Source organism: Opisthorchis viverrini (assembly GCF_000715545.1).
Source record: "Opisthorchis viverrini unplaced genomic scaffold opera_v5_72, whole genome shotgun sequence".
Taxonomy (NCBI): domain Eukaryota; kingdom Metazoa; phylum Platyhelminthes; class Trematoda; order Opisthorchiida; family Opisthorchiidae; genus Opisthorchis; species Opisthorchis viverrini.
The window spans coordinates 1,227,797-1,240,801 of record NW_008751728.1 but is presented as its reverse complement, the minus strand read 5'-3'; the positions used below and the strand labels follow the sequence as shown (position 1 = coordinate 1,240,801).

The window sequence follows — 13,005 nt, the reverse complement described above, 5'->3', positions numbered from 1 at the left end:
TGGCAGGGTAATGCCCTTTACCGAAAAAACCCGCTTTTTCGGGCAAACCAGTGGGCTCCTATTCATACCACTCTCTTCTGATCAGTCCTCGTTTTCTTCTGGTGTGATCAATCTGCGTGATCGTTACTAAAGCGAGTAAGTCGCACCGGGATTCGAACCCAGGAGATGCGATTCACCTTCGATCGATCCTGCCTGATCAGGTGGGTGTTTTACAACGTGAAAGAAATTGACACACCAAAGTATATTCCCGTTGGCTTTTGATCCTACTAGCCAAGGTTAGTTCTCACTTCCTTGCTACCATCTACTTGACCTTAAGTGCCTAGGACGATAAAGGGCATTCTATGGAATAAATGCTGTATATCTGCACTCCCAGTTGTGTGCACTCGCTTATTGAGCAAAAAATTCACTGAGTTTTTGTTCAACTCATCACTATCATTCCCCCAAATTTTTACCCAAGAATTCTCGTAGCTCCCTTCGTGCACACATTTCAGTTACGGAATCTACTCCAACCGAGAACATCAAGGCTTGCTTCACCCACAAGATTGCTACGCGCATCCGCCGCTCAGAAGGCAGCCACCATGTCCGATATTCTGGATTCTCCACGGTCTGACGGACTACTGTTGTCTCCGTATTCACTGACCAACATGCTGTGCAGAAAACCCAAAGCCGGATCCTCGTCAAAACTTTTCGATCTCCCCTCATCGGATCATCTAACGTGTCTGTCCAGTAAGAGCAAGTACTAAAAACTTCATCTTGTTTTGTGGTTAAATCCACAGCTCTTTACAGAACTTTAGCCTACCTTATTGATTTCGATGCACTTGTCCGACCTACTGCAGACCAGGCCGTCATAATTCGCCCCAAACTGTTCGATCCAGAATGGTGTTGTTTAGACGACACAGGCTTTTGTCGCAAGCCTTCAAGGAGCGTCTTCACACACTGCCAGCAAATTCATGTCGAGTCATGCAATTTTTGCTACAGTGATCAGTCTGAACTGGTGTCCCTCAGTGCCATCGATGATGTTTAGTGAAAGTTATCCAAACGAAGTTTAAAAAAACCGTTTTCATATCAACTTAAGATAGCGTACGAGCTCCTGGTCAGGAGTGACTGCTTCTAAGTGTAGTATATTTAAAGAGGATGGATTGACGCGAGATTCTATCCACACAGCTTGGCTCGACTTTAGAGCGTTCACTTCAAAACTCTATGGAGCACTGTTCAGGATGACTACACCATCCCAGTCTGCTACCAGTTAGGAAAATCAACAATCGCGTATAACTGATGAATTCAAAACGACGCTGGATCGCAGCAGACTGCCGTCGGATTCTGGCCAGTTTTCAAAGTCTTTGTGTTAAAAACAATGATGCGATATTTCAGATATTCGTGTAACTAAAACCAAGGGCACACCTTCGCTCTGTCGAAATCATCGCTAGCAATTTACAGCGATTTTATCGTTTCTCACTTAGTTGTCTACCAGTTGACTTTATTGGCATTCTAGGGCTACGTCCCTTGCCCATCCACTCTTCTCTCTCTTGGGTCTTCATTTTCCTCATCGATGTCTACAGTCACATCCAACTTGATATCGGGACAGGCGATGTCGTGATGGAAAACCAATATTCAGCAGAGACGAACAGCCACAATCGCTGTCCCAAACCCCCTCTGATTTAACCAGTATCCTGATCATGCTCATGGTATCTTACACCGCGAATTTGATAGTCTGCCCAGGAACTCTTTACAACTGCTCTTTGTTCGTACAATGACAGAAAAGAAGAACACCTAAAATCGATCTTGACCTGAAAAACAAGTTACTCGTACTCGAACGTTTGGTCTTGATCTGTCTGACTGCGACGTATCTTGACAAAATGGTGCGTAGGCGGGCACTCATTGGTGAGGGTTCGAGACAGCTCAGTGGTTAAGGTGCCAACCTCAGCCTCTCGACTGCTCCTGTCTGGTCTTGGGTAACCTGGCAGTATCCCAGTCCTCGTGCCTCCTTCCATGGCAGCTTGGCCCCAAAAGGGTACCACAGCTGAACAGTTATCAGTGACAAGCGTTGTTTTCCGTTCCAAATTCGTGCTTCAGGAGAATTCACATAGTGGCGCAAGACGGGAGCAGCTACAGAAAAACTGAGTGTTAGGATTTCTTCCTGTCTTTCTGGTGGGACTTCGGCTGGATCTTCCTCCGTTTGGTGTGAAAGCCCAAGGGTACATAATCGATCCATAGTCCGACTGACCGGTTACTAAACCAGTAATCGTCAGTGATTTATTACCGTTATTGGTAGCGTTCGACTTGCAGTCTTTACTATCAGATAAGGAGTTGACTTCCTTTAAAGTTCATGATATGACAACTTTTCATCTCACGACCACCGTCCTCCTAGACAATTAGAGAAAAAACCGGGAAGTTGGAAAGAAGAAACTATGGCTTCGTATTGTTTCTTATCCATCAGCGTCGATAGTACTCCAAGTTTCAAGTTTCTGGGACAGAACAACTGGGTTGCGAACAGTTTGCACTCATCGCGTTGGTCAAAGTTGTCATTCGGCTTTTCGAGAGTTTTGCTGTACTTCTTGGAGGTCATGGCCTCTAGTTCAGAGGATTGTCGTTTGCCGAACGGAATCGTGGAGATAGTAGTAACCTTTGCATACAGACTCTCCTGAGCATCTATCACTCTCCAAAAGGATTTTGTCTCGAAGTATCAATTTGTTCCTCTACTTCAGCAATGAATAGCTGCGCCCGGTAAATCTGAAATAACTTTGAGTACCGATGAGTACGTATCAGTTCCATTCCCATTAAATTTCAAAGAAACTTTCCGAGGAAAGTAAAAAGGGGATAGAAATACTTTCAGGGTATACTGAACCTAGCCCCGTGCAAGCGACCTTGCCGAGGTCTTCCAGACAGTTTTCAGTCATTCGTTTCCTTTTTTGTTCCATTTTCACTTGCTTGAGTTTGAATTCCGCTGAGTGATGGCCTCGTCGCAACTGTCCTAACAAGCAGACTGCATATCAGTTAGGCTGTAGTCTTGGCGAACCGGGACCTGTCAGTATTTTTGGCTGCTTAGCGTATTGTACTCCCGCTATCCAAAGCTAATCATCAACATTTGTTGCATTTGAGATACAACCGCCGTGCAAAACGAGTCTCCACTATCCACAACGAACACCTATAGCGTTTTCCACGATTCATCTGTCATCAGAGGGATTAGTCACCAGTACGGTGCACTGTGGTCCTGAGGGTTAAAGAACCATTGTTATTTGTTTACACAATGCTTACCAATAAACAAAAAACGCGATTCCCGACATTTCAACATTTCAAGTGATACTATCGGACACATGTTTGCCTTCCGGGAGAATGGAGAAATCGGCCTGTCAACAACAGCGCGGTTCATAATACAAGAAAATTGTTAAACCGAAATAGGTTGGCTTTGATATTAGCCGTGATGGATGTTCGTGGTGTGCTTTTGTGGGTCCTTTTGAAAATGTTTAACAATTAACCGCAAGCTATTTACGTCAGACAACTGGGAGCGAACAGCTGTCGGCATGTGGAAAACTGCAGTCTATGGAAATTCTAACGAACAACCGGTTTCACCTGCATAGAACACGTGAGATAAATGAACAAATCGAAAGGAAAAAGTTAGCCATTTTTATTTGTCGGCGGAAGAGCTCACGTGATTTGGAGATCAACAAGAACTAGGGCAAGTTCAAGTAAGTTGACGGAAACTCGGGGACTGTGTCTACCTGATGAGCCTCAAGAAGGGCGAAACCGGTCGTGGGCTGTCGACGAATTTTAAGCAACCCCATGAGTAGTGCATTACGACTACACATGTATCGCGATATGTTGAATATCGCAGCAGCTGAAACATGAGGCGGCCTGGTGCAGCACATTAATTTGCCTGGAAACGTCACAAACGAGAGATTCAGCTGGGTTTTAGGTGGGTCTCTCGCAAAACCAAATTAGTTTGCAAATGAGTGTATTTCGCTAAGAATTAGGGCTCTCTATTACAGTATCCTGTAATAGGCAGAGGCAGTCTCTCCTGGAAGAGTGATCCTCGGCGAATTTTCTCTTGATTGATACTCGTCAGATGGATCTGGCAGGAGTAGACTCCACTCAGGACCGATCACTTTTGTTTCGCAATTGGCAAGTGTAAACCCCCCACAGCCTCATAGTAAAGACCCCCCTCGCAGTCAGATGCCCTGAAAGCTCGGCCATTTAACCCAGAAAAGCTCACTCTGGCTGAATTTTATTCACTGAACAATTTGGCGTAAGACGAGAGCGTTATCAGAAGCCAATCAACCTATCAATGTGATCAAACGGACCGCTTATGTCTGTGTCTCAGTTTCATCTTCCTGATAGTGGTATGAAAACCAGGCAGCACAAGAATCGTGTATCGATTTAACCGCCCTTTTGGTTCATAGGGAAAAAGTTCATGCGAACTTCATGTAGTTGTACTAATTTCTGTTGCCCCCTTCCTCTAGTTGTCCAGAAATCAAGACCCAAATCAGACAAAGACAACTGCCAGATGACTGAGGGACATCACCGCGAATTCAAACTCAGTCTGTTGGATCAGATCGCGAAGTGAGTCATAGGTTGCTCAAATTTATGATTTATGTCTGTCTTAAACGTATTTGTTTCTGGTCTGTCCACAATAAGGGGGTGTTTGGTTGACGGCAGCCAAGCAAACCATGAAGGAACGAATTCTCTCACCTTTTATTACACTCCACGTTTTCGGAAACTTTGTTGCGTAATGCCAAATTCTACGCGGAGTCATATCTTGTTTGTGTAAATTTTTCAACGAAACAGTTTGTAACAATGTGGGAAATCCTCACTGTTGGATTTGGACCAAGATGCTTTGGCGATTCGCCAACAAAAACACTGGGAAATTTCTAGAATGGCTTTGCGTCAACCAACCTAATTCACATTACTATCTGGTCATGTGAAACGTGTGTGTAATCTCCCTTGTTTGTACACATATGTCCGCATAACAACAAGACATGTTTCGCCCAAATACCGACGTGAAATTCACATTGAAACGTCATGTGAATCGTCTGTGAAAGCAGTTGGTTGACTGCCAATTTGGCAACCAAGGCAAACAGAATGCTATCTTGCATTGTACCTGATTTGGGAAAGACGTATCAGATAACGGGCGTTCGGAAATGTGGATCTTATCATATTTGCAGGTTTCTGCAGTTTGGTAACTCGCCTGCCAGTGGATGACACGGTTTGCCAGATTGCGTCGGAAGCGATTGGTTTGGCGAAATACTGGTGGTCGTTTCTGATGAGACCGCGTGCCATTCGGTTTTACTTGTCTATCTAGGAATCTATTGATCAAACTGAACTAATGAATTCTAGTTGATTCAATTGTCTATCCAGGCAGCTCAATTGATTTGCAGGGAAAACAGGATGTGCGGAAAACTTGAGAATCGTTATTGAACTGCTTAAAATTCACTCTGTTTCCAGACCTCGCAGCTTTTGACGTTCCGTTGGGTTGCTGTGTTTTCAAGGGGCTCTTTTATAGGTTACACAAAGAGATTTTTAAAATGGGTAGAACTTCAAACGGGGCGGGATTTCGTCTAAATATCTGAAGTAGTTAGCAAGTGGCGCAGAGTCAGAGTCATCAAAAACTTCAAGGTACTCTTTGTAGCTTGACGAGACGATCGGTGCTTCAACATACTCCCAAAGTTTGCAGTTTCTGAACCTGCGGGGATATCGTCTGACCTGGGAAAGCTCAGCTGCGAGGGATTTTTCGACCTTATTGAGAGCTCAGATAAAGCTGTCTGACTATGCATTATTGAGTTGGGATATTCTTAAGTTCCGCTTGATATTTCATTCCTTAAGCATGGTCACTCTGTGCTTGGTAAATGAAAAGTACTTGTTCTTTAGTCCTCGACAGTGCGCATCTCGTGAAAATTTGGGGGTATTGCGACTCACGACCTTCTCGGGTAGGTAGTTCGGCCGTATACTATTCAACCGTGCATGGCTGCTTAGCAGTACGACTAAGTTACATTTAAACGGGACATCCAATCCTTCAGCTTTCAATCACGTGATCCATGTCACTTGACCCAGTGTTGGCTGTCATCTGAAACGATGGTTTGTTAGATAGAAGGCCCAAGAAGCTTGTGGTCGCTTCTTGAAAAATCACCCATGTTTTGTAGGTATTTCGGAGATCTGGATGTTCCGTTTGAAACTGCAGGAATAAGAAAAACTCTTGGTTACATACGAAATCTTGTCTGAGTAAAACCTTTTCCCCTCGGTTTAGAAACGGTGCCTCTAAACTGCTCACCTTTTGGCTAACTTCATAATCGCTGTCTAAATTCCCTTTCTCCTTCCAACCGAATTGTCTTTTGTTCTTGTTTTTTCGCAGACTTGAGACTGGACAATATCCGAATGGAATTTTCAGCTCAGAAAAATCTAAATGGTCTCCCATTTTGAAGCGAACCAGAGCAAGTAAGTGGGTCAGTGTGGTATCCACTGTTTAATTTACGATTATGCTCCAAGCGCAACGAATAGAATTGTCGGCCTCGACCAGAGGAGTTCCAATCTTCATAGAGGCTTGCTGGTTCCTTACGGGTTATTAGGTGGAATATCTTGTGTCGAATGAAATTGGAAGAACTGGAGCTGATGAACGGGGCCGGAGCTCAAACAGTATTTATAAATTTTATCCGAAACGAAGTCAACCACGTCTACCGTCAGGTCTCTTCATGGAGGGAATCGGTAGTGCATTCATCTACTTTAAGAGATCTACAGCGCACGGGTCCGTATGACAGGGCTCCCGGCATTAACCAACCTGTAGGGCGAGACGTCCCAAGTGGTTAGAGCGCGAATTTACTGACCGGTAGGTCCGTGGTTCAAACCCGACCTCTGCCTTTCGACTTCTCGTGTCTAGGGTTGGGCAACTTGGTAGTATCCCAGCCCTCGTGCAACCTTCGAGTAGCATGGTAGTTAGGTACCGGAAGGGTGCTACAGCTGAACGACGATTTTGTGCATGAGCATAGGACGATGGGTCCCCGCCAATCTGTCTGAGCAGGGCAATGGGAAAATACACCCGTGGATAGACTCGTCTCGTGCAACCTAACCCCCACAAAAGAACGTGAAAATGACAGCTAGGATATTCTTCCCAACTGGTATCAGAGAACGTGTTTCACGTAATGCTGAAGACCTACAGCGATAGATAGATGGATAGAAAGATGGATGATTGATTTGTTGGTTGTTTGATTGATTGATTGACTGACTGATGGATTGATTGATTGGTTGGTTGATTGATTGATTGATTTATTGATGGTTGTGTTTGATGGAAACATCTTTTACGCATACTTACATTGATTTGGGATTCATAGTGAGTCAAACTCTTACATTCGGCGTACAAATCATGTTTACATCCCCTGTTCGAGAAACCAAAATTTGCGTTAATTCTAGCACTATGGTTATCTCTGCAGTGAGGGATCTTCACAAGGAAGGAAGTGGGCTTTCTAAATGCCGTACCTCCGAACATGAGAGCATTTTAGTAGTCTGGGTAAAACTAGGTAAAACTAGGACAAGAGAAACCCCGATCCAAGGCTAACCACTACGGACAGGTTGGTTTGCGGATCAAATGGCGAACGTTGTGCATCGTTCAGATCGGAGAGCCATCTTAACGACACGAGTGGAAATGTTTGACTTCACGTCACATAACCTTTACGGAACCATACACTGAGTCGTTCGAGGTATAACCGTTTTCTGTAGCACATCATTTCCTTCAGAAACGACCCAACTGCCGCCTACTTTTCAACTTGAATTTGCTATGAACAAAAATACCTATCCCACAAAACCCCGAAATTGCGAGAATGGGGGACGAAAGTATGCAAAGCACGTTGACTGACTGGGAAGTCCTGACTGGCGGGGCAATCGATCGTCCCAACCAGGACAGTTACTGGTTCGCCATTCGATGAGTCGGGCACACCTATCACATCGCTCAAGCGTGAAAACGTTCGCCTGTTCAGACGTGAAAATTCGGATGCGTCCAACGTGCGTTGGTGGAGTAGTGGTTGCACGCTCGCCTCGCATGTCAGATGTCCGGGGTTCAAATCCCAGCACGGCCATTGGATATGCACTGCTGATGAGCTTGAAGCTCGAGTCTAGTGCTTCCCTTTGGTGTGCACCCACCGGAATAATTACGCCAGAACAGGGGGACGGCTGTTCAAATGAGAGTGGTGTGGCTATGAACAATTTGCAGGTAGTTGAGAACCAGCAGATTACACTGCTTATTAATATACTTGGTTGCAAGTAAGCAACAGTTTGTTCTGAGTCAAATCCAGGGTCATGCATGTCCAGTATATCGGATATCCAAGCTCACGGAAGACTGACTCGCAGTGGGCCAGTACAGTGCCGACCTTCTTTATCAGGATGGTTCGACAACCGCTTCCAGTTTGCCGATCGCACAACCTATCCAAACCATACAGTGGAGAATCGCTGGTCGACAGTGTGTTGCAGGTAGCGGGGGCCTTGGCACGGTAGAGTCAGAACGTACCAATGAGGTGCCTAACATCCTAAGCCTGAGGACCTCTGTGCTGTCCGAATTTTCCTGTAGCTTGTAACTGGATAGCGCTAGCATCCGGTCTTTGTACGATTACCAGTAAACAAACCATAAACCAGCGCAGCTAACTTCTGTTCTAGCTGGCTATCAATCAAAATGTGACGGAGTTCTTTCTGTCAACTTCAGGAAGCTTTGCTACGTCATGAACTGTACGCGAGGCAGTTAGTTGACTGTACAAATGTGGGACTATGTTCCACAATAAATGGGTGTGTCCAGTCAAAATTAGGAGATCACTGCTTAGGAAACAGACATTCAACTCATTTACTTACCTAGCTACGAGTATTGTTTCTAAATTTAAGGACAGATGAGTTTTGCTGGTCATTGTCACTCGCACTTCTTGCGGTTTTCTCAACTTTGGTAGCAGCAATTTCTTGTTTGACTTCAATGCGGAAACTGTTTTGAGGGTCGCGGTCACGGCCAATTTAGTCTGAGGGACAACTCCATCAAAATTGTCAACAAATGAACAAACACACAAACAATATCCATTTGAAAACCCATTGGTTTTTGTTTTTTTGTCTTGAGGGAAATCTCTGACATCATTTGCTTTAAAAATCCAACAGACTCTTTAGTTGGAATGTGTGAACGGACAGCATGAGTCGACCGGTCACCGGCATACAGCGAAGCATTCGCGGGTTAGGTTGTTCCTATGCAACTTCCACGAGGTTTTTTTCCGGGCCAACTATGTATTCCAAGTTTTTTGTTGTAGACTCTTCGGCCAGTTCGACTTACGCGATCGAACTAGTAACATCACGTTGGTCGGAGGTCGCCGCTGCAGATCCCATGGCGAGCATTCGCCACATCGACAGCGAACGTAAGTTGGTTTTTATAGTACTGCCTATTTATGAATGTGAATCTTACTGAAATTCCGGAAGATCGTATCGAGCCGGTAAGACCAAATCACTGACGTGAGATTCCAGTGTGCGCGCCTGAATCAACACTACTGGTCCGTAGCAAGTAGTTGCTCAATCTTGGAGCAACTGGTTGCTGAATAATGGACGAAGCTCTCTTACTCTAATCCTCGGGAGAATGTGGGGCTTAATCCGATTGGCTGACCACTTTCGAAGAAGAGCCCTTCGCTACGAATTTTTCCGCACGCGAACTAAGCGGTTGCAAGCCATAAAAGACGAAAGTCATTTCCTCATAGGTACAGAGTTTTTTTTTGAAAAATGAGTATTCTCAAGTGTCCTCTGAAACTTTCCTGGACGCTCTTTTAGTATAATAAAATAATGAGCGAACACTGTGAAGCGGTTTCATAATTTCCGTAGTAAAGTTCGCCTTCCAACAGACATGGGGGGTGGAAGTTGAACACCAGGCCAGACACTACTCGAATGCTTCGTCAGTAGTATACACTGTTACACTTGCGTCAAAAAACCGTAGTCGTTTAGCTATCATTCTACGGTTACTGCCGACAACGTAAGTCATCGTCATGGAGGGGACAAGCTGGCCGGCACCCTATTGTCATTGTATTCCTCTTCGTGTGTTGAAAAGAGTGGAAGTAATTTGGAGAGTAATTTGCGTCCTGTTGAATCATGAGATATCCGCAAGACAGCTTTTGTGGGGTGGAATTCACGTATGCGCGCACCATCTCGAAGATGGAAGATTAATCTTGACCCTTTTTGGTGGTGTTCGCTGACAAAATGAACGTGTAGTCATCAGGACTGCATGTGCGGGTCGTCCTTCTAGAGCACATTAAATGTGCCCTGGGTGATTTCTGATGGCATTCATCCACAGAAGAGCAGATCCCAGCGTATGATCACCTTAGATCAGTCCTCGATATGATGCCATGTACTAGAGGAAAATTTGTGGATAGCCTTGGTTTAGGCTCTATTTAGTTTGGCCTTTCAATGAGTTATTGAAGACTATCGTGATGGCTGTAAGTCGGTTTAAACAATTCTTTTCCCATCCTGATGCGGTTACTCCACACCAGGTTGAGGACGCACTAAACTTGAATTTATCTTTGTTGGAGCTCCCCAAAAGAGTTTGTTTTGGGTCGCGTCACTGCTTGAAGCCTGCTCACTCTGAAGGCGTGTGACCTATGGCGTCTAAACAGGGAAAGTTATTCAAGCCTGTTGGACGTCAAAATTTGGGAAAGATAGCCGGTTTAGTTTGTTGCAACGGTTGAGAGAGATTTTCCATCCACAGAACGGAGCAGGTCTTGGTTGTTTACTCAAAATAAATGATGACTGTTCATATCACCAATGCGACAACTGTTGGCTCTTAGCGAATTTCTGTTTACACTCTTCTGAATCGAATTGGGTTCTCATTCCTCTCACGGTAGAGGCTTTCTCTCAATGTTCGTGAATCAAATACATGCACTAACTAGTGCGCAGACAGCCGTCCAGTGGGTTTCAAGTGTCCGTGGAGCTGCCTAACAGGGAAGTCCTGACAGACGTGTCAGTGGGTCGGAAAACTAGGCAGTTACTGGATCGTCTTTCGACGGTTCGGGCAAACCAATCACGTCACTCAACTTGGAACAAGTCCACCACTTCAGGGGTGAGAATTCAGATGCGTCATGCGTGCGTTGTTGACGTAGTGATAACAAGGTCGACTCGCATGTCAAACGTCTGGAGTTCAAACCCGGCGTGTCCAAGTATATACAGAGCTGATGAGCTCTAATAGGTGCGGAGCTCGAGTACATTTGATGTAGTATCCTCAGAATAATTACTTAACTCTGAAATCTGCAAGTCCGGTAAACACTTGCCAATAACTAATGGTTTATTTTGAACATTAATCCGTAATTCAAAGAAGCACATTTTTAAAATGACCTTTTATGAGGTCACCTGGTGGAGGAAGTGGGGTTAAGAATTCACTCATAAAAGATGTCTCTATATTTTGGGATTTGAGCAAAACAGATTTTTATATGGAAAATGAAAGAGGTATTCAAGAAGGAAACGTTTTAATTCATTGTGGAACAATGGGGTGGGGAGTTTCTAGAGAACTGCTTCCAGGAGATCCATACAGGGGTTCGTAGATATCAGGAAGGTAAACGGGCTGTCGCCGAATTTTGTCCAAAACGGCAGGTAACTACTCAAATACTTTGCCAGATTAGTGGAAGTGGACTTGAGGAGAGAAATTACGTAAACAGTTAAAAACTTGTGTGCCTTACGGAAATTCTTTCCACTTGTCAAGTCAGACGATATAATCTTACGCAGCCCAGATGGGCTAGCGAGCAAAGCTTGCTAGTAGTTTGGCCATCTCCGAGGTGATTTCCACACTCTGACTTGAATACAGTCTTAAAACTTGTGTGCCTTACGGAAATTCTTTCTACTTGTCAAGTCAGACTACATAATCTTACGCAGCCCAGATGAGCTGGCGAGAAACGCTAGTTTGACCATTTCCGAGGTGATTTCCACACTCTGACTTGACTACAGTCTCGGTAGAGTTCGGTGGCTTAAATGAAGTGCCGCATTATATGCCCGCTGGTCTGCGATTTCAGTGTCTCTTGTGCACATAACCATCAGACTGTTTTTAGTTTGCAGCATTCTACATGGATGCATGCACGGCCAAATGGAAAGTCCCCCTCTTTGGCGTTACTACTATTATTAGTAACCAAAATTTCACCCGGTTCTCCTACCTTGTTTCAGTTGATATCTCGGATGCAGCACGCTGCCAGATTACTGACATGCCGTCTACATCACAGCTCGGCCCCTCCAGGCACATCTACCTTCCAAGCAACCCAGTTCCTCTCAGTCGTTCAAGCGGAAGTACGACAAGGAGCCCTTACAAGCACAATCTTCATCCGCCGGTCACACCACGGCGAGCGTGGTCTCCCGTGGACAAAGTCGCACCTGGCAACACCTTCGCACCCCCAGTGACCATGTCTCCTTTGATGGAACGTTCCATGGAAGATGATGAGACCAGGCACCTACTTCGTCTTCGATAGTTCCATGAAGAATCCATCTTTGATATACTTATCCTCGTTACAGATGGGCTAACTTTGTCGGTTCACGTTCTCCACCAAACCTGCATTTCTGGCCCACCGGTGCAGGGCAGACTGACTTTTACCTTATTGGCCCAAGGTGTTTTTAGATTGGGCATTTTGCATACATTTGTACATATACATAGATATTTGTCTTGAACTGTCTTTAAGTTATCGAATAAAAACTGATTAAAGTGGTAAGAATGACGGTGTCTCGAGATGATTCAGCTTGATATAGGAACTTATAAGATGGATGAAGTCAACGGAACTCACAAGACGACGGAACGGGACCACTGCTTTCATCATTCCTCGACGTGACATGATCAACATGCTTTTAGTGCATTATAGCGAGACAGGGCGTCTGTGCAGTGCATTCATTTATATCGAAAAGGGCTTCATTCTTGGTTAGTTAACAGGCTAAACCATTTCCTCGTTGATCAGTGTTCTCATTGGTCGACACCCGAATATACTTTATCTTGTCCTGTTTGACTCTTTTCCTTTGTCGTTTACACCCAAGTTGACGCAAGCATGTCCC

The 13,005-nt window shown here is 44.8% G+C and overlaps 1 protein-coding gene across 1 annotated transcript in view; it reads left to right on the top strand.

Moving 5' to 3' along the window:
- The window catches only part of T265_04396 (hypothetical protein), a gene marked incomplete at both ends in the record, with an annotated part of 51,950 nt that extends 39,345 nt beyond the window's left edge, over positions 1-12,605 (top strand). Inside the window, 5 exons of the mRNA XM_009169135.1 lie at positions 492-726; positions 4,458-4,557; positions 6,344-6,426; positions 9,258-9,362; positions 12,136-12,605. Coding sequence (XP_009167399.1) covers positions 492-726; positions 4,458-4,557; positions 6,344-6,426; positions 9,258-9,362; positions 12,136-12,434 — 822 coding nt within the window. The remainder of the gene's footprint in view (positions 1-491; positions 727-4,457; positions 4,558-6,343; positions 6,427-9,257; positions 9,363-12,135) is intronic.
- Between the last annotated feature and the right edge of the window lie 400 nt (positions 12,606-13,005).